General features: G+C 41.7%; 2 protein-coding genes across 2 annotated transcripts; one reads left to right on the plus strand and one right to left on the minus strand.

The window, feature by feature from the left end:
• The first annotated feature begins 1,916 nt into the window (after nucleotides 1-1,916).
• On the plus strand, nucleotides 1,917-12,023 carry PNPO (pyridoxamine 5'-phosphate oxidase). The gene is made up of 7 exons (XM_007420142.4): nucleotides 1,917-2,101; nucleotides 3,294-3,418; nucleotides 3,508-3,607; nucleotides 4,823-4,876; nucleotides 6,905-7,033; nucleotides 8,235-8,305; nucleotides 9,535-12,023. The coding sequence occupies exons 1-7, from the start codon at nucleotides 1,967-1,969 to the stop codon at nucleotides 9,698-9,700; spliced, it is 780 nt and encodes a 259-aa protein (XP_007420204.1). The 5' UTR covers nucleotides 1,917-1,966; the 3' UTR covers nucleotides 9,701-12,023.
• An 8,801-nt stretch (nucleotides 12,024-20,824) lies between these two features.
• On the minus strand, nucleotides 20,825-27,848 carry PRR15L (proline rich 15 like). The gene is made up of 2 exons (XM_015891611.3): nucleotides 27,478-27,848; nucleotides 20,825-22,967 (listed from the first exon to the last, which is right to left on the minus strand). Exon 2 carries the CDS (start codon nucleotides 22,939-22,941, stop codon nucleotides 22,618-22,620), a length of 324 nt encoding a protein of 107 aa, XP_015747097.1. The 5' UTR covers nucleotides 22,942-22,967; nucleotides 27,478-27,848; the 3' UTR covers nucleotides 20,825-22,617.
• Nucleotides 27,849-27,890: the final 42 nt, after the last annotated feature.

Below are 27,890 nucleotides of genomic sequence, written 5' to 3' on the forward strand. Positions count from 1 at the left end.
TGGGTGATGATTGCTGGTGATGATTGCTGGTGAGGCGATCTTCTGATCTTTTGTCTCTTTTGAATAGTATGTAGATGCTGTTTATCTCTATGTGTCTGTTAATCGCTACCTTGTCTGAATACCAGGCTTCCAAGAATTCTCTTGCATATTTGGATTTAGCTTGGTCTAAAATGCTGACAGTTTCCCAGTTAAAACTATGGTTGAGTCTGTCCATGTGTTGTGAGATTAAGGAATTTTCATCATGTCTTCTGACTGCTAGTTGGTGCTCGTGGATTGTTTGCAAGAAAGGAACCAAGCTCAGAGAACCCCAAGGACCCCACAGTTCAACCCTGAGCTACACATATTCACCTCTATTAGTAGTATCAGCTTCAGATTTGGCAAAAGGAACCACCTTCCTTGCATGACGGAAGAGAAAATATAATTAAAAATAGCCCCCTCCACTGCTCACCCACCCACGTTGCCACAGCAAAATGTAGGATTCAGTACTCTCATCCGTATATATCCTCAAGAGTCCAATCATATGCTACAAGCCACGGAATATATAGCAAACACAAGGGAGAATTTGGGTGAAAAGCACAACACACACAAAGGAGCACTCTGCACAAACAGCCTGTCTCCAGAACATGCAGCCTCATAACTTCTGTTTTAATACAAAGCAGTATTTCTCAGCCTCGGCAACTTTAAGATGTCTGGCCCTCAACTCCCAGAATTCCCTGGCCAGCAATGCTGGCCGGGGAATTCTGGGAGTTGAGGGCCAGACATCTTAAAGTTGCCGAGGCTGAGAAACACTGATATAAAGTCTGCCCAATTAGCCTCTCTTCACTTCCTATTAAGAGATCTGTACTTTGGAGTCCTTGGGGTTCTCTGAGCTTGGTTCTTTTCTTGCAAACGTTTCACTACCCGGCTAGATAACATCTTCAGTGCTAAAATGGGATGAGGATTTGCTCTCTATTTATCTGCTGTGGCCTGCCTTGCCAGGGCGGGTGGGGGTTCTGTTTTGCTCTTCTGTACTTTGCACCTAAGGCTGGAAAGAGCTTCAGCTTAACACATTGATTTTTATTTTTTTAAACATGCGGGACTAAGAACTGCTTATTCTTTTGTCAGCAAAACCTTGGGAAAGTCCTCAGCATAACCTAATGCCAGCTCTCCGCGTCACAGGCCCACTAAACACTGCAAATGCTTTTCATGACTCCATCACTGAAGTCCATACATGGCTTTCATAGGAGCTACAATGTTCCTTTTCCTCTTCTTGTCACCATCCTGTTGACTGAAGACTTCTTAAAAGCTGAAAGCGGTAAATCTTCAGGTCCCTAATATGGGCGCGGGAACCCGCGTACCTTGCTAACATGACGAGGGTTGCAAAAGTCTGGACCGCTAGATGGCAGAGTTTTATGCGGCCTCCGTCCGGATTTTTTAAACCCCAATCCGCTAGCCCTAATTTATTAACGCCTTAAACATCTAGGATTTACCTCTTCTCTTTGCCATAGGTGGACTAGTTTGCTATAACTTGAATGCTAACGTTCCAGATAATAGGTTTACTCTATCCTTTCGCTGTTTCTAAGTTCCTCGAATTCTCCTTTTAGAAATTTCGGGTTGTCCCCCTATTGGTCGAGAATCAATATTTCAGACAGCACGTGACGTTACGTCTTCCGCCATCGTTCGAAGGAGCCTTCGGAATAATAATAACCATGAAAAATGCTCGCTTTTCATTGGGTTCGCGAGAGCCCGCCTTCTACCTTTCTATTGGCAATTTTGTAGTTCTCCTCTTTTGATTTGATGTGATCAGAGAAAGGGGATGGGAAAGAAGAGGGATTGAGTACTGCGGTGATATTTCTGATTGGAGGTTCAGACATTTTTCCCCGCCTCTCAACTTCTGACGAGGGAGGGTAAAGGCAGCTTCGAATTCTAGAGTCTGGCCGCTTCGCTTCTTTTCGCGCATGCGCGCTGTGTGGGAAATGTGACCTTAATGTTTAGGTTCAGGCATCTACTGAGGCTTCGTGCTTCGAGTCCGATCAGCCTTCGTAGCTCGGGTCAAGTTCAAAAATCTTCTTATGCCATGGATTTAGGATCTCTTCGGAAAAACTACAGGGGGGACGAAGAGGTGAGACAGCTAAATGCCCTTCAAGGATTCAGCACAGAGAAAATGTTAGCAAGCGGTTGGCGATAGCCTCTGAACCTGTGCAGAGTGCATGGTGTTACTTGCGCTAGGCTTAATCTCGAGATCTGCTTCCAGGACCGGTGTTTTGTTTTGCCAGAAATAATAATGGGACCCTAAAAATGGTGTTTTACAGAGTGCCCTTTTCTTTAGCCGGGGATCCGATCTCGGGAATGGTTCTGATGGATAAATGGATCTTGGGTTATTTAAAACATGCACGATTTCAGGGTCGCATCAAGCCATTTTATAGCTTTACAACAGCAAAAATGAATAGTAAACAATGAGATGAAATATTTAAAGCAAATACTGTATGTCAAATTAAAATGGCCGGGAAACTATGTATCTTTCAAGTGTTTGGATAGGCGGTAACTCCTGAAGGCAAATTTGACTTTTTAGTTAAAATAAGAGTTAGAAGGTCAGTTATGAACAAGGGCTGTACAAGTGGAGATGTTTGAGCGATGATAGGCACTTATAACAAAGAGGCGGTGAGGGAATAACTGCAGGATTGTGATAGGAAAGGCTGAAGAGTGGTGCTGCTAGATAATTTCAATCTTGGGCTGAATCATTTTATAGGAGAGGAGTCTTTAGACTGCCTTGTGCATTTTTTCTGTTGTGAAGGACCCAGTGACATCTTTCCCTTGAACCATTTTCCTTGTTGCTTTACAACTGCATCTACATTTCTCTTACTACCCACAACAACAAAAATGGGGGTAGTTTGCAGTGGTGGGAAAAACAGAAGTAAATCCTCTGAGCTTGTGCATTTTTACAGGTTCATCTCACTGAACAGGGTTAAGTAAACACCATCATGACTCCAGGGATCAAATGGAATCATTTGACTGTGGAGATCAAACTGAATTGAGTTTTGGTTTCCTGACACTAAACCCATTTCTACCATTTTATTGTAGAAAGTGAGTTTTTCACATTAAAATGATAGGCACTTGTCAACTGTAGAAAGGGGGCTGTTCTTTGGATATCTAGACATCACTGGAAAGCATGTACAGTATCAAAATCAGAGAAGCAGTGGGAATGGATGAAAGCAGTAAAAGAGACCAGCCTCATTTCAAAGAGGAGGAAATTGGCACTTGTAATTGAAAGGGATTGCTAAACACGTGCATGCTTTCTACTTCCACCCCTCTAGGCCTTTGAGGAAAAACATCTCACCTCCCTTAATCCCATTAAACAATTCTCCGCATGGTTTGAAGAGGCTATGAGGTGTCCGTCTATTGGAGAAGTCAATGCTATGTGTTTAGCCACTTGTACCAGGTAGGGTTTGGTTCCTCATGGCTTATCTTTCTTTATTATCTGTCTGTGTTTTATCTGTCTTTCTGTAATCTGGTTTTATCTCTTCCCAGGGAAGGAAGACCTTCTGCTCGGATGCTACTTTTGAAGGGATTTAACCAGGAAGGCTTTCGTTTCTTTACCAACCATGAGAGCCGGAAAGGAAGGGAATTGGTGAGCATTGCCTTATGAAGAATAGTTATTGGAGAGAGACTGAAGCTCATATGCTGAAAGTCTAAGTTATGTGTGAAGCTGATCTATGCACTGGTGGCGGGCGGGGGGGGGCAAGGAAAGGAAGCCACAGATCAGTCAAAATTTTGCCCAGTTACACACAGTTTATGGAAATGTGAAAACTTTGCTTATTTTGCATAATTCTGCTTTTGTTAGTCATGATTTCATGAAAACATTCTAGAACCTGGACATAATGGTCTTACCAGAGCTCTCCCATTTGTTATTACTGAAGTTGTGAGACGTATTTCTCTTACTTCCATGGTTTTACATTCCACGTATGTTACAGCAGCCTTTCTGGGGCCTGCTGACCTACAGATGCATTGGACTATAACTCTTATGATTCCCATCCTGGCTAGTGGTAATGGAAGTTGTTGTCCAAATGTGTCTGGGGGGTACACAGTGAGGAGGTTATGTGCTGGGTGGGTGCTTACAATATTAATAGTTTAAATAACTTCTGTGGATGTTTGCTTCTGTTGCACTGATGCTAAAGTTACTTAACTTGGGGGAGGGAAACTTTTAAACATAATAAAATGAGCATGGATCATCTGGCTAGCCAGTTAGCCTTTAACTATGAAATGCTGAAAGGAAGCAGGCTTCAGTGAACTGCAGCCTATCTGACATGCCCATAGAGGTGCTGAGGCTAGGCCCAGCATCTCCTGTTCCTCTCTGGGTCGTAAAGACCAAGAACGAAGGGGCTGCAGCACTATTGGAGGTATTACAGAAGCCATTTCTGTGTTTTGAGCTCCTTCCAGTTTAGAACAACTGGTGTTCTGGGTATTCCTACTTGTTAGGATCTTATTACTGCAAAACAGACAGTTCAGGCAACAAGGAACACCAGCTGAAGAAAGGCAGATGCTGAAGAGTATACTCTAGCGCAGGGTTCCTCAACCTTGGCAACTTTAAGACGGGTGGACTTCAACTCCCAGAATTCCCTGGGAGTTGAAGTCCACCCGTCTTAAAGTTGCCAAGGTTGAGGAACCCTGCTCTAGTGTTCCTTCTTATATTTATTAGCACAACCCCCCAGCAAACATAATCTCAGTCCAATTATCACCTTCTCAGTCTCACTCTTAGAGAGTTCAGAGGTGTCTTTTAATAAATGGACAATAATCGTTTCCCCTCCCAAATGTTTCGTGTTGCCCTTTCCCACATTATTTACAGGATTCCAACCCTTTTGCTTCAATGGTCTTCTACTGGGAGCCCCTCAATCGGCAGGTAAACTGTATCTTCTTCTCTTCTAATATGGGTGGGGGAGAGAGAAGAAGATGGTAGTCACACTTGAACTTGTTGGAGGCTAAGTGCTTCAGGAAAGGTTATCACAGGTTGTCCTTTCAATCTTACCTTTGTTTATATTTGCCAGTCCCACCTGTATAAGGTGAAGACTTGAGCAGATGAACAGAGCAAAACTTCACTGCAGCCAAGCCATTTGCCTGTTCCCGCTGGTTTATTCAGTGTGGGAAGCTGAGTTCTAGTCCCATTAGGGAATTGCATCTGTGTTTCCTGAGCTGGAGATAGTGGAATTAGAGAGCACAGGGTATGGGACTGAGGTTTGGATACTTGAGAGCTTGCTTTGGAATTGTTCAGCCTGGTGCCAGTGAAATCAACCTTTAAGAGAAGTGTGAGAAGAAGCCTCTTCTTACTCTTCTTGATCTGATTGGAGGGATCTGAAAAATAGGGTAGTGATTCTGCTGATCGGATCTAGTGTCAGTTCTTCAGAAAGTCTATGGGGACAAAGGACTTTTAATTTATCCTCCTTGAGGCTGAAAAGATAACAAGACAAAAGATAGTATCCCTAACTGCTGGAGCTTTGGAGGATGAATATATTGTTAGTTCATCTAGGGAATCAGTTTAGAAACAAGGAATATTTCTCTGTGGAACTACAGGTAGTCCTCAAGTTACCACCATTTGTTCAGCAACTGTTCAAAGTTATGGCCGTGCTGAACGAATGATACTTAGGCCCGGTCCCCAAAGTTACGGCCATTGCAGCGCCTCTGCAGTCACATGATCAAAATTTGGGTGCTTGGCAGCCTACCTGCACTTCTGACAGGAGGGGTGCTTCAACTCCCTCCACCTGCCTATCTTCCCCCAATCTCTGCCCTTTTGGCCTCCTGCACTCCGCCACCCCCAGCTGATCTTCCTGTCTTCTTGCTCCCACTGCTGACCAAGCATGCCCAGTCTGGCCCTTGGTGAGGCAGATGCTGGGTGCATGCAGCAGTTTCCTCGTGAGACCTGGGGAAGAAGGCCTCATGTAGCCAGCAACTGCCTCAGCAAGGGCCAGGCTGGGTACACCTCGTCAGCAGTGGGAGCAAGAAGATGGTGAAGGTCAGCTGGGGTGGCAGAGCATAAGGCTGAGGTTGGGGCTGGGGCATCACGCCACACTGCTGGGTTGGACTGGCACAGCTGAAGCTTCCAGGGGTGGCTGCAGGTTTGCCCTGCAGCTCAGAGGCTTCTTGCAGCCCCAGAGCTGCGGTGCACCAAGAAGGCCCTGAGCCACAGCGCGGCAAGCAGCCCCAGAGCTGCACAGTTCTGGGGCTGCTTGTTGCCCTGCAAGAGATGGGGGAGAATAGGCAGTTTGGGGGAATGCAGCCCCTTACCTTGGAAGAACTGATCGGGGTAGATCCTTGACTAACGACCGGTGGGATTCAGTTAATGACAGCAACGGGGAGTGCCGGGATTGCCGTCGCTAAGTGATGTGGTCACGTGATGTCGAGTTTTACAACCACATCACTTAGGAATGGAAATTCCGGTCCCAATTGCCATCGTAACTTGAGGATTACCTATAGATTAGAGCCTGGCCTCGGTGGTTTCCCCTATTTAATTACTGACATCTGCAAATAGGGCTGTAAACTCTCTGATCTAAAACACTGGAGAGCAGCTGCCAGTCAGTGTTGGCAGTGTTACATGTTGACAATACTACCTGGTACATTGATCTTTATTGATTATCTGACTTAGTATGACAGCTCCTTAGGTTTCCAAAGGGGGGAGGACTCATTTTGATGACAATCTTTGAATGGATAGGGCCTTTTATGAGCAAGTGAGCCCCAATGAACCAAGTCAGAATAGTTCTAATAATGCTGTGAACTTTTAAAAGCACTAATTTAATTAGTAATTATTTAAAGTAATTAAATTACTTTAATTTGCAGTACTGGGGAAGCTTGAGATGAGCTGAAATTTGAGCTACATAGATATCTCCCTCTCCCTTTTTGGCCTTCTCTTTCACTCCTTGAACTGAATTTGCTGCAGGTGCGGATCGAAGGCTCCGTAGAGAGGCTTCCAGAGCAGGAATCAGAGAAATACTTCCATTCGCGTCCAAAGAGCAGTCAAATTGGGGCTGTCGTGAGCCGGCAAAGCTCGGTGATTGCAGACAGAGAGGTGAGGAACTGTAGTGCTGTGTCTCTGGGGTTTCTTGGCTGTACGTCTTTGAGCAAAGAAAGGGCAACCAACACGAAAATATTTCTGCTCTTTATATATAGGAGAGCAGTACTTTTTTCCCCAACCACATATTCAGTCAGTCTCTTTGAATTTGTTTGCCATGATTCTTTTCATGATAAACTTTCATGATAAGGGAACCAGTCTGGTGTAGTGGTTAAGATGCTGGCCTAGAAACCAGGAGACGGTGAGTTCTAGGCCTTCCTTAGGCATGAAAGCCGCTGGGCAATTTTGAGCCAGTCAGTCTTTCTCTCGGCCCAACCCACCTCAAAGGGTTGTTGTTGTGGGAAAAATAGGAGGCAGGAGTATTAAGTATGTTCACCACCTTGAGTTGCCCAAATGTTTATATTAAAAAAAGTGGGATAAAAATGTAATTATCATAAGCTTGAAGGGTTGGGATGCTCACAAAAGCTCATTGGATGAACATCAAATGGATATAAATGTTTAGTTGTTCAGATTGAAAATTCTTCATCAGAACCATTCAATAACAGTTTTAAACATCAGTTTATGGGAAAATGATGAAAGCTTAATCACTGTCTGATACAAATGGTAACCTGACACCTTCAGGCATCATAACCAATATAGTCCTTTGTTGGTTGGGTCTGATGGGAGCTATAATCCAAAGCACGTGACAACATTAGGTTGCCTACCTGTGCTTTTATAGGTAGCCAGTGCAACAGGCTGTAACAGGAAATGTGGTGCGTTGGAAGGACAGGTTAACCATGAAACCTCCCACTAACCACTGAGAGGCATAATTTTGCAAGCAAAAGCAGAAAGCTCAGAATGTTGAATTTAATGTGAACAGATTGTATGCATGCTAGTTATCCTCTCAAAGGTGAAAATATGCCAAGACTTGTTTTTGCTCTTAAATATACTTTGTTGATAGCACCACATGCCTGCTTACCATAAGTGGCCAGGAAATCCATGTAAGTGAATGAGCACATGTGTGTTTTTGCACAGTAGACTTAAGTTCTTCTGTGATGGATCATGTAAGTAGCCTTGAAAAGTAAATCTGTATTTTAGTCATCTCTGAGAGTATATGCAGAAAGCTCTATTAGCAACTTAGAGATGCTACCAAGCTGCTTCTTATTTGCTTGTTGTGATTATCTATATGAGGCCTTCATAACACTGTCCCCTCTCTTAGTATTTAAGGAAGAAGAATGCAGAGCTAGAAGAGATGTACCGAGAGGCCCAAGTGCCTAAGCCAGCATACTGGTGAGTTGGACCATCGTGTGCATTTTGGCATTGGGTATTTCCACTGTGAACTCACCCCTTAATTCACTGTCAGCAAGAATTCATTGTGGTCTCTGAAACTTGAAATGTTTATAGCAATGGATAGCTGGCAAATGTAACCTGTGACAAGACAGTGTGGAGTGGAACAAACTGAAATGGCTTTCCGTTGGTAACACCACCCAGATATCTCTTTTGTTTCTAAGCTAATATGAGAAATTGTACCATAGCCATTGTCTTGGATTCTCTACTGGGTATACAGTATGTGAACTTCCTAAGTAGAGCCCTCCAACACCATATTTTTGCAATCCAGATTCCACTTCAGGGGAAGCTATAAATTTTTATAATTATGTCAAATTTACATAGCTTATTTGTATAACTCTGTTGTTTCTCTTTTGCATAATTTTATGCTAGCCATGAGAGGAACATAAAAACATGACTCCCATTTATTCTCTTATGAGTTATGAGAGTTGAGAACACAGCATTCTCACCACTTTCAAGCATTTTTTTTTCACCAGAAGAAAACTACTTTATTTCAAAATAGGAACTTGAGGTTAATGGATAACTGAGTTCTAGAATAACTGCAATATTCTGTGTCCAAAGCACTGTGAATCTTGGATAGACAGACTGTTTTTCTCCAGGGTTCATCATTGTTATTGAGAAGTGTTTTTGTGAGCAGTGTCTCTATATCTGGGTTGATGATGAGTGAGAAAGTCACATTGTCATGGCTTGCTTTTATTAAGTTATGACTTAATAACTTAGGAGGCTTGTCCCTTTATGGCAGATGGACAGTCGGCTGACCAAATGTAGCCTTTGGACCTTTTTTATGTCTTCCTCCTCCCCCCTCCATTCCTTTCCTTGATGCTTTAGCTATTATAGTTACACTGAATAAGAGACTACAAAATATTTTCCTTAGGATTGCCAAGGAGGATAATGTTAAAATACCTTGTCCAGAAATCCTGAGTAAGATAGCCATTTCCTCCCTGCTAATGTCCCATCCCTTGGTCCTTCTCTGCTAGAGGAAGATGGGTCTTCTCTACTTGAACAGAGGAAGCCTTTGTGGGCATGTTCATTTGGCCCCCAACCCATTGTCCCATTGGATGTGACCTTCTGACCCGAATAGTTCAGCCTAGCCTGGACTTGGAGATCAGGGATCAGTGTAACTCACTGAACATCGCTGTCAAGCAACTTGGTGCTGGTGTTCTTTCTTCCAGGGGAGGCTACATCTTAAAGCCAGAAGTCATTGAGTTCTGGCAGGGCCAGACCAACCGCTTGCATGACCGCATCGTCTTCCGACACATCCAGGCCAGCAGCGCATCCTTGGAGCCTATGACTCACAAAGGGGAGGGCAACTGGGTATATGAGAGACTCTCTCCTTAAAACAGCTTGCAGGATTTGTCTTTGAATATACATGGCAACATCTCTGATCCCAACCCTCCCCTGAGACAGAGCAGATGAAGAACCAGAGGATAAAATCCTGGATCTGCACTAGGAAGACCTGAATTCAGATCTCTGCTAGCCATGAGTAACTTTGGACCAGTCCTTAACTATCAGCCTAATCTACGTCACAGTTTTTGTGAGGATAAACTGAGGGTTTCCTCTGTGTAAACTATCCTGAGCTCATGGAGGAATGCAAACGCAATAAGCACTTTTGGTGCTTAAAGGTGGACTGCTACACATTTTAAATGATTCAAATCTATTTATGCATTATAAAATCATGATTTTTGAGAATTTATATGGAAAGGATTGAATTCTCAACAAGAACACCCCTGTTGAAACAATGCTTCTCAGAGATAGGGAGTGACATTAGTGGGTGTACATGATAGACTGGGCTAATTTTGTAGTTTACACTTAGCAGTTAAATCTGTATAATTCTGCGTTCAGTTGGAATAGATAGATTGAATTTGGTTTTGCAAAATGTCATTACATTATCCAGGATATTAACAGGCTTCTGTTCTAGAGAGGCAGTTTGGTGTAGTGGTTAAAGGCACTGGGCCAGAAACTAGGAGACTGGCATGAAACTAGCCGGGTGACTTGGTGCCAGCCACTCTCAGCCCTGGAAAGAAGGCAATGACAAACCATTTCTGAAAACTTTGCCAAGAAAACTGCATGGACGTGTCCAGGCAGTCCCTGGGAGTCAAGACTGACTCGAAGGCACTAAAAGAAAAAGAAAAATCAGTTCTAAAGTACATATAGTGCCCTTTGGCTCAACCCAGCAGTTAAGATGCATTGCAAGCAATGTGGACGCTGGAGCCATGATTAGAACTAATGGAAAAAACAAGATTAGATCATCAGTGCCAAGTGCAGTAATTGGCATTTATAAAATAATAAACGAGGATAACATGGGCTGTAAACTTCAGAAGATGAATTTCAGGGGTGGGAATAACAGTTGGAAGGTCAGTCTTTTTGCTTCTGATTTCAGTGATCCCTGCCCATGTTTTTAAACTTTTCAACCTGTAAAATGAGAGGGCTGAGGTACCCAAGTCCCCTCTCACTATGATTGCTGAAGATTGATCACAGTTTCCTACCACTTTGAAGTAGGAAACACAAACACTGTACAGGGAGTTCCTGGCTTAAGAATGCCTGGGTTACAGATGACCCATAGTTAAGAATGGAGCCTATTGTAGCAAAATTCAAGTTAAATACACAACAGTTTGAGTTCATTACACAATACGACTTATACAATAATACTGTTCTGGCTTAAGTACAAATTTGACTTAAGGACAGACCTTGGGAATGGAACTCATTCTTAAGCTGGGGACTACCTGTAGTGTAAACCTTAAAATAGGTAGGGCATAGTTTTAAAAAAGCAGGTCCTCTCAAACCCAGAAACCCAGAAAACATACAGAAGCATACCACATATATTGTCAGAGCTGGAAATTCCTGCTCTGACAATATATGTAGCATGCTTCTGTATGTTTTACATCATCAGTCTGCCTACCATGGTCTTCAGCTCTATTAGATGTGGCTATTGGCCATTGAAAGTTTATTCAACCAACTATGCTTTAGAAGGGAGATGCTCGCTTAAAAAAGGAAATATGGGCACTGAAAAGCGGCAATGGATATCTCATTCTATAAGTGCCTAGCTGTTCCTGGGAAACAGAATATGCAAAGTTAGACCCTGTTTCTGCTTGCATGGTGGGAGAGGAAACGCATCCTATCTCCCTCCATCTGCAGCCACTGTATTGCATCACTCAGAGTGCTTTCCAAACCCGAGGACAGATTTTTCAGTGGTGCTGGAAATTTCAGCAAGAAAGGTGGGGGCTGGAAAGCCTCATTCTCTGAACAGTCGTGTTCCATTCGCACAGGAAAAGTTAGAGTCAGAATTACTGAATCCAGCCTGGAACAATAGTTAACAAGGAAACCCTCTGCTTTTGTCGTGAGATGCATTGTCCGCTGTAATAAGCATTGTATATGCTTTTGTTTTCAGAAATGTGGTTCTTTCATGTTAGAACTGGAAATGCAGTTCTCCATCAGCAAGCAGTCGCTGTGGATCAGACACAGGGGGTCGTGAGCACTTTGTGTTAATGTTATTTGTAAAGAAATATTTAAGTGGGGTGTATTATCTTAGTAATTGTTGTTCTGTCTGGCCGACCTATCTTTGTGCTCTTATGTACTTAGTTTGATTCCGTGACTATGTACATTTGGACAATAAAAGTTAGTGAATGATAGCTGAAGGTGAGCATAGTTTAATATTAACTTTTGTCCTGTTTTCTTGCTTCCTTAATTTTCTCAAACACTAGCATGAGGATGTCTCTTCTGTATTTCACAGGAATGCTTTAAGACTTTAAATCAACTGTGCTCCAAAATCAAACTCAACTGGATCAGCTGCTATTAACAACCCTGTTTGTTTATTTGTTTGTTTATAATAGAGCAGTGTTTCTCAACCTTGGGATCTTTAGGATGTCTGGCTTTCAACTCCCAGAACTCCCCAGCCAGCATAGGGTAATACGGTATCAGATACATACTTTTGGATATGCATATTCTAAAAACATCTGCCTTTCTTACCATTTTTAACTAGTATCACTTTTTACCCACCTTTCTCTGGAGAAAGGCTCAGGGGCAATGTGTGGGTGCCTTGTCTGCAGAAGGCCCCGAATCTTGAGAGAAATCCAATCCCAGGTTTCTCCCAAGGAAAGAAGACATTGCAGCTGGTGACACTAACGCTTCTGTTACAGAACCCTGCAAAAATGCTGCAAGTTAGACTAAGACGGCATTGGACCAAAAGGATAAATGGTTTGACCTGATATAAGTCAGCTACTTACATTCCAAAGAAACCCAAAATTTGATCTAATCTACTAGGGTGCTCTCTCAGCACCCTCACCAGCACAATAGTTCCAAACTGTCAGGTGGCTGGTAAAAATTAAATAATTACCAATTCTAACTCCTGAAGGATGCAACCGCCTCTCCCACAATTGCTGAAAACTGGCGAAGTACGAAGGGCTAAAATCAAGTTTAAACCCTTTAAACCCTCTTCCAAGAATTTGGGATTTGGAACCTGAGAAGGGCAAAAGAATGGAACAGCTGAAATGGTTTTTGTGTCCCTGCAGAATGTTCTGCAGAAAAGAAGAATACAGTAAATGTTTGTTTTGAGAGCGTCCTTAGTAAAAGAGTGCAGTATATTTGCTTTCCACCAGGAGGAGCTAGAGGGAGACTTGGTGTACAGTGCAAGTATCGGTTCTCCTGGGTTGCATCCCAGTGAAACTGCAGCTGTGATAACCTTTTGCCCTCGCTCAGCTTCCGGCATGTATTTGCCTTCTCAGTCACTGCTCTTTTGTTTTCTAATCGTGGGTCAGGATCTCTTGCAGCAAATCATTTGAACGATGGGATTCCCTAAAGGCCAGGTGAGTCCCCTGCTTTGTGGAAGGCTTCTTGGACAGCCACTTTCCTTGTTTAGCCTGTGGCTTCTTGAACATCGTTAACATGCCTGCAACTTGCAAGCCATATTCATAATAATGAAGGAAACCCTGCCACAGCCCATGTGCAGAACAACAGCAGCGGCTGAGCAACTGGAAGCAGTTCTCACCTCCTCCATTATACACTGGGGATTGCAAAAGAGGCCCCAACTTGGGAAGTATGGCTTCCAAATTAATTGAGCTAGTGCCATTGATTTTAGAAAGGAACATATTGGCTGTACTTCTCTTGACATGTGGAAACACAAGCCAATGACATCTTAGCTTAGTTTGGCAAATACGGCCTGTGGGATTGGTTTATGGTTCAGAGAGGGGTGTGAGCCTTGAGTCATCTGATGTGATGCCAGCTTTTCCGTAGGTCAATCTTTTTTCTTGCACTGAATGTATCAGAAGCTCAGCGGGGAATCTTTTTTTTCAAGCTTGAGTCCCCAAATGTTGGGCTACAACAAATCTTGCATCTCTACCCAGCACTGCCAAGAAATTAGGGGATGGTCAAGGTGGCAAGAGATACTGGGAAAGATGGGATCAATCTGCCTCCCCCAATCTGGTGACCTTCAACTTGGAATTTTGAGAGCTGTAGTCCCTCTATATCAGCGTTTCTCAATCTCAGAGCCTTTAAGATGAGTGGACTTCAACTCCCAGAATTCCTCAGCCAGTATGCCTGGTTGGGGAATTCTGGAGTTGAAGGCCACACGTCTTAAAGGCTCTGAGACTGAGAAACACTGCTCTATATCAAGGGAGTCCTAGGTTAGAAAGACAGATTTTGATTATGGGGTTGGGAAGTGGTACCACATTTTGGACAGGGATGCAGACTAGATTGAATGGCATGAATGGGCTCTTCAAATTGGATTCCATAACTTGGGGAGTTCTATTAAATGCTTTTTTCCCTTTCTTGATAGTTTGATGGGATTAGATACAATTCAAAAGAGAAAGCAGTCTCTAAAGGCCCAACTAATCATCTTCAGCCTTGTTGACAGGGAATTTGACAGATTTTTAAAAATCTTATTTTGATTATTTTGGGCAGGGGGGGGACCTTGTTCTAATTTATGCCAGCTGGAAATTCAGTCTGTCTTGGATTTGACTGTAGAATTTCTCATTGCAGACTTCTGCTTAACAAGACAACTTTGGACCTAAATTAAGCTTCACAAGATTGGCTAAGGGTTAAAAACTGTAAAATCACTGTAAAACAACATTGAAGTGTGGTATGAAGATGATATTTGCCCTTGAGTGCACATGGAAAGTTATTAACTGTGTTCCTGCGTAACTGGATATCTGAAGCAGAAACACAAGCGTCATTTTACATCCATGTGAGGAGATACAGTACCTGCAAACAGGCACGGTACCTTGAATATAAGTGGCTGAATCCATTGCAAAGAACAAAGAAAGGAGTTTGGATTTGTATAGGACTCATATCTATGTGTTGTACTGAACAGAAAGATGACTCCAAATTTAATTTAAGACAGTCTCTCCCACGCCTCGAAAAGGAAAAGCAGAAAAAACTAATCTGTGTATTGTCATATTCTCAGAAAATATAAGAATCCTCCTATTCGAAGGGTAAATGAGGGCGGGGGGGCAGGCTCCGTACATTTCCTTTCAAGTAAATACATGGTTAAATCAGATTATCGGACCTCGGGGTTATACAGGTAATCCCCAGGTTAAGAACTCCCGGTTTACAGATGACCCATAGTTAAGAACAGAGCCCATTGTAGCAAAATTTGAGTTAAATACACAATGGTTTGAGTTAATTACACAAACTACTTATACAGTATTATACAATAACATTGTTCCAGCTTACATACAAATTCAATATAAGGACAGACCTTGGGAACAGAACTCATCCTTAAACTGGGGGCTACCTGTAGCTTGATTCTAAGGGAGGGGTTTGGGGGGTTTTCTTTGATTTGGTTTGGTTTTAGAAAACCTTCCAGAAGCTTAAGAATTGTCTTGTCATAGCAGGATGAGAAATGGCTCAGAACCAACCTTGCTCAACCCACTGCCTTCTGCATGGGCTGGACTACAAATATCATTATCCTCACCCAACATGGCCACTCAAGGGCACCATGTTGGGCACCACATTGCTCATAGCCTAGATGTTTTTTTATCAAAACAGAGAGAGGAATTAAGTAGAAAGATAGTTCCAGATGCAAGTGAATAAGCTCCTTTGTAAGTGTTGATCCAAAACAGGAATAGCTTCAAAAAGAACCTATTTTTAAACACCTGGGTGTGCCCAATTTTGAAATGAAAGAGAAATAAAGCAGGGACATTTCAGTATGAAGAAAGATTACATTGTATGGACTTGTGCTTTGTGTCAAATTCTCACACAGACATAAACTCTGCCCAAGTTTGCCCCAAGCAGAATGTATTTCCTGTACTTCCCACTCTCTGTTACCAAAATAAGAGATTGCTTTGTCCTGGAATGAGTCCATCTGCATTCTTTCTACCTGGAAGTGTAGCCTCCTTTGGTTGGAGCGGGGCAGGTGAGAAAATTAAAACATATATTTTACAAAGCATAAGAAATGGCTGTAGCCTGAGTGCTGCAATGTCTCCTGTATTATAGTGACACAGAATTGGTGCAAGCAAATTATCGCTCAGGAGGAGGGAAGACTTGGTTCCTCGATTGTGCTAAGCTATAAACTGTGCTCCTAAAACACACTTGGCTTAATCTGTTGTGTGAACTTGGCAAGCGTGCCTAGGTTAGTTTACGATTACCGTTAGGGCTACCACAATAGGGCTGCCAAAATCCAGACAACCACCAGACCGCAGCAAACTTTACAGAGCATCAGCTTTGCTGGCATTTGCCGGCCATACAGATATACCCAAAGGAATGCAATCCATTCCAAATTTTTTTTTTTAGCATCAGCACTGCCCCGCCATGCCATGCCATGCCATCCCCCGCTATCCTCAGTGAGAAACATAACAGCCCTCACTATTTCTCAGTGGAGAAATTCTGAAAATAACCTGATTCAACACAGCCTTTTTCTCACAAATGTTGCTCATAGACATCAGAAATGTAAGACCCGTACTCACAGAAAAATACTCTACGCATGCTTAATTAGATTTACATTTTCTTTCCTTTACTGCTGTAAGGATCAAACCAGCTGTGGTAGTATAGCTAATTTCCGGAGAAGCACCTTACCATGGCAAGGTTTAGTCTGTTGAAATCAAAAGAGGAGCAAGAATAGAACAACCTTTTTGTGACCCAAAAAACCCTTTCCTATTATCTTAGATGCTTATTCATTGCTATCCTTTCTATTACTCCCTGTATCTTTGCATTCACATACTGACACTGGAACACAGCATTTAGGAAGCAACCTTAATTCAAGCCTTGATTATTCTAACTTCAACTAAACTTGCTTCCCACAAAGAGCATTTGAAGACCATCCTATATTGCATAATTAATTAGATCAGGCTTGTCCAACATGGTGCCTTCCAACTCTTACAATTCCAGCTATCATAGCCAAGCTGAAGTCTAACACAGTTGGGGAAGGTTAAATAAGGTTACAGAATGAAATAATCAATAAATAATTATTTAAAGGCAAGTATTTTATCAATAGGATTATTTTGGGGGGGGGTCAATTGTTATCTTTTTGTAGACCCTGGAGGGAACATTTATTTTGATCAGTTGCCTCTGTGAGCTAAGGTGAATGTGTAAAGGCCCTTAAGTCAAGCTTAATTCCTGGTTCCTGCAGTTTTCTTGAGGACAACATGGACATGATGCTGTTGCCTTCTTCCAGGAATTATTTGACACCTCAATCTAGCCTACAGCCTGAGATTTCCTGGTGGTATGCTGTCGAGATACTAACCAGGCCCAATCTGGCTTACTTTTCTGAGACCAGGTAAGGTTGGTTAAGTATTACCACCTGCTGTAGATGAATACAAAATTGACATGTTGAGCATCTCCAGTGTGGTGTTTAACTTATGGCAGAACTTGATATTAAGTGCAGACATCCTTGACTATATTTCATTTCCTCCTCCTCTTTTACTTTTGTCCCACTTGGTGCAGGGTCTGCTTGTCTGCACCGCACTTGCCCAGTTCGTACAGCAAAGTCATCAATGCATGATGTGAGTAGCTGTTTTGTTTTTCAGCCAGGTTGTCACAGAGGCTGACGCTGTTTTGGTCTGAGAGGAGTGACTGGCCCAAGGTCACCCAGCTGGCTCCCAGCCTAAGAGAGAATTAAAACCTGGATTTCTCTACTCATAGTCCAGCACCTTAAGGACCACATCAAACTGCCTCTCATACCGAGTCTCCCCATATAATTGTCTTAAATCTTAAAGCGGTTCTTCCCTTTCCCCACCTCCAGTTTGAATAAGGGTTGTACCACTGGAGGAACAGTCTCTAACATTTTGAAATGTACTACAGCCACAATCCAGATATGCTCCTGCTCCACCCTAGAGTTTCTATTAGTAATAGAGATAACTTTTCCATCTACATTTCAAAGAAGATTGGATGAGGGCCAAGTTGTGAGAGGAAAACAGTTCCTCTGCAACTCTAAATGCGAGCGTCTTGCGGCTGCTTTTAGAAGAAAGAAAATCAAGTGGAAAGATACTGGGTCTTTAACTTTATCTAGTTTGATACTTAATTTTTTACTCTGTAAAAGAAAGTTTAAAATGTCTTCACATTTTAAGCTATAGACACCCAGGTTCCAGCCAACACAAATTCACAAGACTGAGACATAGAACAAACTGCAGTATCTAAAGGGATGATTTTACACCTAAATCTCAAAATAAATGAAGGGAATCTGACCCTCCAGATGTTAGACTACAGCTACTATCATTCCTAACCATAGCCCCTGCTGGTGGTAGCTAATGCAGTTTAACAATTTCTGGAGGCTCACCAATTCTTTACTCGTAAGTAAAACTTTATTTAGGTGAGAAGGGATTGGATTTGATGGGGCAACAACAGCTAACTTTGGAGTTTGTGTTAACAATTCTGATGAAATGGGTAACTTTTCAATTGTTTGCTTAATAAATCCATTTAGGACAAGTGGACTGAATTACGCACCAGGTGATTTGTGTCAGATCATAAGACGAACTGCTACAAAGTTCAACAAAACTGATGTTCAAAGTTCTTCAAAACTGTAGTTTTTACAAGTGCAAAATGAACTTGATGGATGAGTTATTAATATCGTTCTTTGCAGCTAAAGTTCACATGGCTTGCTAGGCAAATTCGAAAGGGACTAGCCTGAAGGCATTTGCAGTGAATGTGAGAAAAGAACAGCCTTGAACTGAACTTATGTAGCAAGCAAATACTTTAGAGGTATTTCTGCTGATTTGGTGGATCAAAATTACAAAATCAGGGGTAATGTTTGCCATCACTGCAGTGACTCATAGGAAATGGAATTTCAGATGTGGACACCAGGATATGGAATAAAAACAACGCTTGAGGCCAATGTATAGATGCGTGGAAAAATATTCAAATCTCCTTTTCAAATGCCATCCCTACCTAACAAGACATTTGTGAGAAATTCAAAAGAAATTATTCTAAGTGACGTTAGAGAACTCTAAGTTACAGAGAGAGAGAGAGACAGAAACAAGAAGTAAGCTACTCTTGAGTCTGTGTATTTAACAATGCCCTCTCTGGAATATAGGAAATGAATTATAAAGTTTCTAATTAACTTTCTGTCCAATTCCTTTTGAGAAGGAACAGCCACCCAACAGAAACCCACTCACTATTTTCACTAACCCATCGGAGAGGGAAAAAAAACAAATAAGCTGTTCAAACTCAGCCATACTGTGGTCCAAAGAGAGGGAAGGTTTGCAAAAGAATGCATTATCTTTGATGACTGAAGCTAGTAAAATACATTATACGTTAGAGGAGGAGGAAATCTTTTTACATGGAGATTACTGTTCAATTTGAGTTGAAGAGAAACTACAGTATTTCTGTTTCAAGAATCCTTGGTATAAACCAGGGTTTCTCAACCTTGGCAACTTTAAGATGGGTGGACTTCAACTTCCAGAATTCCCCAGCCAGGAAATCAAAGGAGATATTAACATACCTTAAAACAATGTAATGCTGCACAATAAGGAATTAAGGAGGAAACTGAAGGTCATAAATGGAGAAGTGAAAAAAAAAGAGACATTTGTAGTCAAAGTCAGTGGAATTTTCATGGGGTGATAATTCACATGCTACGCTTCCCTCTTTAGCTCGCTCCTTTTTATGTGGTGTGCATACACACCACTGCTAATCTGTTGGGTCACATTTGGTCCTGGTCCAGTATATGTTATTATCTGAACAAAAAAATGATATAAGAAAGTAATGGAGCTTACAGATGAATGTTATTTTTACACTGATATCAAGATGGTGGTTTCTATCTGGCCCATGCAATTCTGCAGCGCAAACCCAGGATATTCTGCCATCTGATGCAGAGGACAAGATACTACCTCTTCCCAGTCTATAGACTAGATCCAACAGATTTTGCAGCTGAATTTTTACTTCAAAATTGGAGAAAGGATAGCAAGCTTCATCATACTACAGGACGGCAGACAAACTTAGCAGGATCCCAAAGTGGTGTCCCATTTTCTTTGATTTGACAGGTTGTAAATGTGATTAATAAATAAAATAAAACCATACAACTGCACTCTAAGACACCCTACTACTGATTCCAATCTCTTAGTGACTGGGTTCATATATTTTATTAAGCCATAGTTTATTGAACAAACCACTATTGGTTGATTTTGTACTGTATGCTAAACTATAAAGCATGGTTTATACATCACTGTGTCTCGGTTCACATATTGTGCTAAAACAACCCCAAACAACCACATCATTTAGTAGGTTATATGAACCTGGCCATTGTTGTCTGACACATCCTGTCATTTTGCCCCACAAAAGGGCTGGGCCTGGGGAAGATAAAAGTAGGGCCACAATTTCACCCCATTTTACTTGGGTGCAAGTTTGTGTATTTTGCAGCCCAGCATCCTGAAAACATGATACTCCTTATTTGGTGGCCTGCTGTTAAGATCAGTACCCCTCTTTTTGCTACACATCCAGGAATACAAAAAATAAACAGGACTGTTATATACATGGCAGTGCACAATATGGACTGAGAGGCTGTGTCTGGCTTGGTGGGCCACAGCCTTAAGCAAGCCCTTGTACCAGAAACCTTGATAGCATACTCAAAGCCGTGAGAAGAATCTCCACTTTTGCTTATTGGTAAATTGGTAAAGTGATATTGCCCACAGCTGTCAAGTTCAAGACCCAAAGAATGGAAGGTGCTGTTAGGTCAACTGGTTCCACCCACTGCTCCAATTACAGCATCCCTGGTAAATGATTCTGGCTAGCCTCCACTTGAACACATCCAACAAAGAGGAGCCACTACCTCTCTGAGTAAATAGTTCCATTGTCAAACAGCTCTTACAATTCAGAAGGTTTTTTCCCCCTTCATATTCAGTCAGAATCTCTGTTCCTGTAACTTAAGTCCATTATTCAGTGCCCTATTCTATGTTATATCCTCTCAGGGATTTGAAAAACACTACCCTAGCCCTCATCAGTTTTCTCAAAGATAAGCATCCCTGTTTACTTAACCCAGTGTTTTTCAAACTTGGGAATTTTAAGACGTGTGGACTTCAACTCCCAGAATTCTGGGAGTTGAAGTCCACACATCTTAAAATTGCCAAATTTGAAAAACACTGATTTAATCTCTCTTCCTAGCCCCTTGGTCACCCTCACTGCTATACTCTAAACATGTTCCAGATTGCCTGAACCAGAGCCCAAAACTGGACACAGTATTCAAGGTGGAGGGGATCTGTCAAATGCAGAACAAAGGGCAACTATCATTTCTATTTAGAAGCTAATGTGAAGGATTAGAATGCGAAGGATGTGTGCTTTTTATTCTATGGTTTTTATATTTGTAAGGTGCACTGGGGATGGCATTTAATTTCATTGTACGAGGTACAATGACAATAAAGTTTACTACTACAAAGTTTACTACTAAATCTCTGTTTATGCTACCTAAAATTGTATTTGCCTTTTGGTTTTTTCTTTTTCTTTTTTTCAGCCACATCATATTGCTGACCCATATCCCATATTCAGTATTAGTACTCCAAAATCTTTTTTCACTAGTACTATTACCATGCCATATTTGTGCACTGATTTTTACTTCCTTAGAAAATAACTTTGCAATTGTCTCTATTAAATTTTATTGATATTTTAATCCCATTTCTCTAACTTATAACTTATTTCTGTTTTTAAAGGTATCCTACCCAGTTTTATATCATCTACAAATTCAATAAAGCATTCCCTCGACCACTTCATCTAAGGAATAAAAATGTTTGAGAGTACAGGATCTGGGATCAAACCTTGTAATATCTCCCCCCTCTCCCACTTTACTCCAGTTTGGTAAGGAACCACTGATGAAGTTTTTGAGCTCAATTTTTGAGCCAGGTATGTAACTACCTATCCAGCTCACATTCAAGTAGTATACTAAGCAAATGTAATGGGCTATTTTGTTAAGTGCTTTCCTGCAATCAAGTTAAACTACATCACCAGCATTCCCTCAATCTAAGGATGCTATCCAAACAACACATTTGCTAAGGTTCATTTGGCAAGACTTGTTTTTGACAAGTCATGCTGATTGCTAGTAATTATCACATTGTTTTCAAGTTTCTTAAAAATAAAGATTTCTATGAACTGCTATAGAATCTTTCCAAGTACTGACATCAGACTGACTGGTCTGTAGATCAATATCTAAGAGGCCACCAAAGGCCCCTTTCCCTAGCCATGAGCTTACCTAGAAGAAGCAACTTAATCTGTAAAAAAAAAAAAATTCATTTATATTTTCTACAGTGACTTAGAGCAAGTATACGCAGGGTGAATCAGGGGGTGGATGTGTGATTTTCAGTGATGGTCAGATTTGCAGACTCAGCTGCTGTTGCCAAGAAAGCTTGCAGCTGGGAGAATGGGTGGGTAGGAAGAGGAAAGCAGGTGCCAGTACTGATGAGGCCTATCAGAGCAGCTGCCCAAGAGTGCCAGGAGCTGAGCAGGCCTGAGAGCCAAAGACAAACATTCTCTATTTACTCTGATTAGAAGGTTGACAGGGTTGCTAACCAGGGATAATTGATCTGAGTTTAGCAGCACTGTGTATGTTCCCTGTTCTGCTCCACCTCTTGATTTTCCTTTCTCACTGTTGATTCCTTCGCAAGCTTGTGTTTAATGCAAATATTATCTTTATTTCTTAAATTAAAAAAAGAGGAAAAAAAAACATGGATGATGTTCATGGTTTTTGAGACCTTCACATGAAAATCAGGACCTGATCCTGGACCCCAGATAGCTCCCTCGTTAACTTCATTAGCAAATGTAATGAACCTTATGCGTCGTCAGCTTCTCTTCAGCAGAGAAATGTCCTCAAAGAAGGGATTACGAAGAGCATCTCCTTCAATTGGCTCTTATTTTTCGTCCCGCTCCCCATCGGAGAAGAAGTTGGGGTTTTCTGGCAAAGTAGCCCTGATTTTCTTCTTTTCTTTGAAGCGTCCCGAATTGGAAACTTTGACATGTTTCCCTTTGGTGCTCTTGTCCACAATTTTCTCTAGCCGGGCATTGAATTCTTGCTCGTTGTGGCTTCCGCTGCTCCCATCTCCTGGCACGCCCTCTTGTAGATTCTCGTCATTGGCCACTGCATAAATATCTGGGCTTTCATACAATACCTTTGGAGTGGACTTCTTCTTTCGGAGGAAGGTTAACTTCCACCAGCTATAATTATTTTCTGCCATGGAGCCAACAGGAAGGATTAGTAACCCTTGGGAGAGGGGAAAAAGCACAGATCTGTTATGATCAAGTTCTTGTGACATGGGTTGGTTCTTCTTCCTCCAAAAATGGTCAGTAAGGCATATTTAGAATTCTGCACTTCACATCCCTCATGTACACATAATAAACACCTCACTCCAAATCCCTATTTCCATTCCAAAAAATAAATTATGCACATTAGATGGGCAATGTAAGCGAGACCCTATGAACTTCCTCTCTTGATCTGTGCCGATGCCCCTGGTGCTTTGGAGGAGAAAATTTGTAATGCAGATAAGGACACAATCAAAATTCATGTACATAGCAATGATTCATTTTCAGATGTTTCTGTTTTCTAAAGTGCAAGCATTAAAGCTTCAGTTTGAAGGAAGAGGTTGAAACTGGGGTTGGGAATAGTTGCTTAACCAGGGCTACCTGCAGAGAATGGCAACTCTGGGCAATTGTCAGACCACCAACTTTAATAGCAGGCCCACAACCACCACAGTGCTAGCATAAGTTCTTTGCAGTGAGTACCCAAAATAATGAGATACTGCCTAAAAGAATACTTGGTTTGCATGTCCCTGTTCTGAATACTGCATTTAAGCCTTCCCCCTTAAATCTTAGAGCATCATCTCTTTTTTTTTCTTTTTGACTGTTTTCATCTCAAGTTGCTTCACACCCTAATTTGTTTTATCCCCTGCTAATGGTGGTGGAGACACAGTATATATACTATTAAAATATCAGTGTTAAGCCAGGAAGATATTGGATGAAACTCATCTTATTTGTATACTGCTGGATGATCTTAGCTCAGCCAGTTCATCTCCGCCTAAATTCTTTCATCCATTTGTGATAGACCATAATTATACTGGTCAACTTCACTTACTGTAATCATTCTGAAAAACTGAAATGCACTATATAAATGATACATTGTGGGTAGAGGAAAGAAGCACATTGTGGTGCTTAGACACTGCCAAATGTGCTTTTCAGATGGGCTGGATCTATACATTTTGCTAAGCCATGATTGTTTTAACTTGGTTTGGAAACAATTTACAGTGTTCCCAAGAACCACATCAGCCGAATTCATGGATCATGCTAAGCCAAGCAACTCAAGCAATTGTAATGGACAGAAGGAATAACCTTGAGGAACAGGAGGAAGAACCACAACTAAGACTGTGGTCAGATAAAAGGAGTCTGGGCCAGAACTGTAACCTGAGCGGGCGTCTCAGACAAGACCCTCCCTAGTTCTTACAAAGATAAAGGGAGGAAGTGCATTCAGAGTTGCAAGATTCTGTTACTATAACCTTATAATAAAAGTAATGTCAGTGTGCATGACTTTGGTTTCCTAGTCTGGCCTACTTTGAAAGGTTGATACCAGTATGTCTTATGACACCTCTTAAATCATCCATGTGGGCCAGTCCTGAAGTATCCAGATGGGGAAAGATAATAGAAGAGTTGGCTATAAGTCATATCTTCTTGCTGAATAGAAAAGCTCAACTTGTCCATAAATAACTACAAGAATTTTTACTCTTTCCACGTAGGTAGCAGCACCTAGCTAACCTAATCTTGAAAAATTAAGCAGTCAGGTCTAGTTAACATTTGGATGGGAGACCACCAGGATGCCCCAAGGCTAGACTGGGAAATTGAAAAAAAATCCTAAAAAAAGGGAATAGTAAACTATTTTGTACTGTTTCCAAGAAAACTACATGGACATGCTTATTAAGTCCACAGGAGAGCTCAACTTGGAAGAGTCTTTACCTTTTTTAAAATTATTATGCTGTAATTATTATTGGGCAGCTTCTAGCTCCTCTTAGGATTTCATATTTCCTAAAGGTGTTACTTCTTGCTTTGAATCTGTTCATATCAAGAGCAAGGGCAGGAAATATATGCATGTGAATTTGTTTATTCCAAATCAAAACATCATTTTTCCCCATGTGTGATACAAGGATGCTGTAGCTTGAGATACAGTGATCATTTGTCCTAGTTTACAAATAGACAAAGCCTCTATTTGAAAGGCAGACTGAATTCAAGCCTCTGTTTGAAGGCATGTCTATTCCCTGTGAGCCAAGCAAAAAGGATGAGAGGAAGACTCTCCTATCTCAGGTATGTCCTATATTGGAGCCCATTTACTGTGCCCATAGAATTCAGTGAGAGTTGCTGAAATCCAAGCCGATCTTCCATCTCAGAGGTGGAATCTTAGGAGCTGCTATAACAGCTGAAGAGAGAGATACTAAAAATGTAGATGGATGGTAAGCCCTAGTCCAACACCTTAGCTACTATACCACACGGCTCTCAGTACCAGCCTTCTCCAACCAAGTGCCCTCCAGATGTGTTGGACTACTTTTAAGCTTTGTCACTACGTTAGGGATTACAGATTCAGAGATGCTGCTATGAATTTTTAACTTCTCCCAAACTATGTTTAAACTTTATTTTAAGACATGTAATGCCTCTCTGAAGCATGTGATCTACTGTATTTTTCCTTCTGTCTTTCTTTTGGACTCATGTTCTCTTCCTCCATCAACCTGGTAATACCCCCTGTTGTGTTAGACTTCAGTGCTGGCTCAGAATTATGGGACTTCTAACATCCCTGGAGGGTAGCAGGTTGGGGAAAGGAAGGAAGGATCCATGACCCATCTTTTATTGGGAATCATAGATAACTAGATATCTACCATGTCCTCAGATCAAATATTATTACTGCCTGTTTGACCCCTTCAAAAAGGTTGTCAATGGGAGGTAAGCCTCAGGAGATTTCCCACCAAGATTTCTTCCTTAAGGCAGGCTAATATGTAAAGTCTGCACGCCTCCCTTGTGTACACATCCTGGATTTTTTTCCCCACCCACAGAAGAAGATATTACAACTTTCCTTGACTCTTGACTTGGTGCTGCATGGCTCACTATCATCTCCTGTGGGTACTAAGCCATACCTATGTTTCAGGAATCAGAAGCCCAGTATTTTTGAATTTTTTATCCTCTAAAGCAGTGTTTCTCAAACTTAGCAACTTTATGATATGTGGACTTCAACTCCTAGAATTCCCCAGCCAGCATGGCTGGCTGAGGAATTCTAGGAGTTGAAGTCCACATATCTTAAAGTTGCTAAGGTTGAAAAACACTGCTGTAAAGCTTACCAGGCCTTCCTCAGTGGGAAATCTAGCAATAGACAAGCAACTGGAACAATAGCTTACCCAGCAAAATGAAACGTGGGAAAGTCAATATATTTTAAGGTGCCATCTTAGTCTTAATGGAGCAACAGAGGGATCCAACAAGCCCAGCCAGTGCACTGCTAAAACTGGATATGCACGCCCACAGTCTTCTGTGGAACCTAGAGGTTTTCTATCAGACACACTCTGGTCTTAGACAGACATACTGTATCTGAACTCGAAGAGTGCATCTAGGAGAGTAGAAAACCACTTACAAAATCCAGTCACCTTATGATTCATGATGGCCAACTCTTGCTTGAAAGCATTCAAGGAAGAGAGTTCTAAAGCAGTTTTTTTTCCCAACATGGTGCTCCCCAGATGCCTTGGGATTGGAAGTGTAGTCTCAACACAACTGGAGGGTGCCCTTACGTGGAAAATGTTCTAGGGACTTCTTTACAGTGGAAATAAATCATGGTTCAGGAGTACTAGACTAGCCAATGCTGGATGCTATTTTGCATTTGAATTCATCCCTCCTTGAGAGGAATCTAGCTGGCTGGGACCAAGGCTGTTTAAACAGATCAGAAACTGTTTGAAGTGTTCTGCACAGATACATCTTTTCATTTTCCTCCTTCCTTTTCCCTATATAAAGAAGGTAGTAAGAAGGATCCACTCGCAAGAAAGGAAACCTTCTTCTACTGGAATGGCATGGGAGAAGTAGCACTCATCTCTAACCCAAAACAAAAAACTGGGCCTTTTTAAAAGTCACAAATTGACGGACTTTTGAAATAGACAATGAAGTAAATAAATGTATCAAGACATGCATAGGGACAGAAATGAGCAAACCAGCGCCCTCCACATGTTTTGGACTAGTTCTTGCAATTCCTTGTAAGTTACCCTCTTGGCTAGAGGTGACTGAGAATTGAAATCCAAAACTTTATGAATTTGCCCATCCCTGAGTTAAGGAATCAGGCTTGATCTCTCTGTTAAGTATATTTTTAGCAGTAACTCAGGTTTGCAAAAGCGAAATATGCAAAATAGACAGCTATTCAATGTGTCATCTGTGATGTTTTTGTTTCCCCATCTTATCTGAAAGCCAAATAAAAGTTGTTCTTCCTTCATTCTATCCTCACAACCACCTTGCAAATAGATTAGAGCAAGAGATTATATTTTGGTCTGAGGCTATCCAGAAAAGATCAGGAATAAGCATGGATGAAAACATGTGTTTGCCCCATCTAGATTCAAAACTCTGTCCACTGCAGTTCCACTGGTTTTATGCTTTACATCTGTTACGGTGATCAATTAAACATTTGTGGAGGCTGCAAGGCACACTGTTCCCAGGTGTGGTCTGAGTTTCCTTTCCCTCCTCCCTTAAAAATGCCATAGACAACATACCTGCTTCCTCTGATGTCTGATTTGTCCGACGCTCAACAGTATCTTCAACTCTTGTGGGCAAAGACCAACATGGAGAAGACGGGAGGTAGAAGGAGACACTGAGCTGGACGTTGAGTTACTTTTGTGGCAAAAATGGTAGAGTTGGCTTTGGCAACCAGTAAAAATGTGGTTGTCACATCTCAGGTGTGCGGAGGTGCCACATACCTATTTGTGCTTCACTTCTCTCTCCCTCCCTCTGTATGTCAAGGTTAACCAGGGACTAAGCCACTCCTGCCTAAAGTAAACAGGAGCCAACAGAGGCTGAGCAGGGAGAGTTCTGAATATTCATGGTGAGGGAAATCTAAGCCGAGACCTTTTGCTGCCTAAGAGCAATTCCATTTGATTTTACCCGAGGAGAAGGAGGAGGGGGGTGT

The sequence above is a fragment of the Python bivittatus genome, unplaced genomic scaffold (assembly GCF_059951505.1).
Source record: "Python bivittatus isolate LINGU-HERP-01145 unplaced genomic scaffold, Pbiv_v1 ctg000410_np1212, whole genome shotgun sequence".
NCBI lineage: Eukaryota > Metazoa > Chordata > Lepidosauria > Squamata > Pythonidae > Python > Python bivittatus.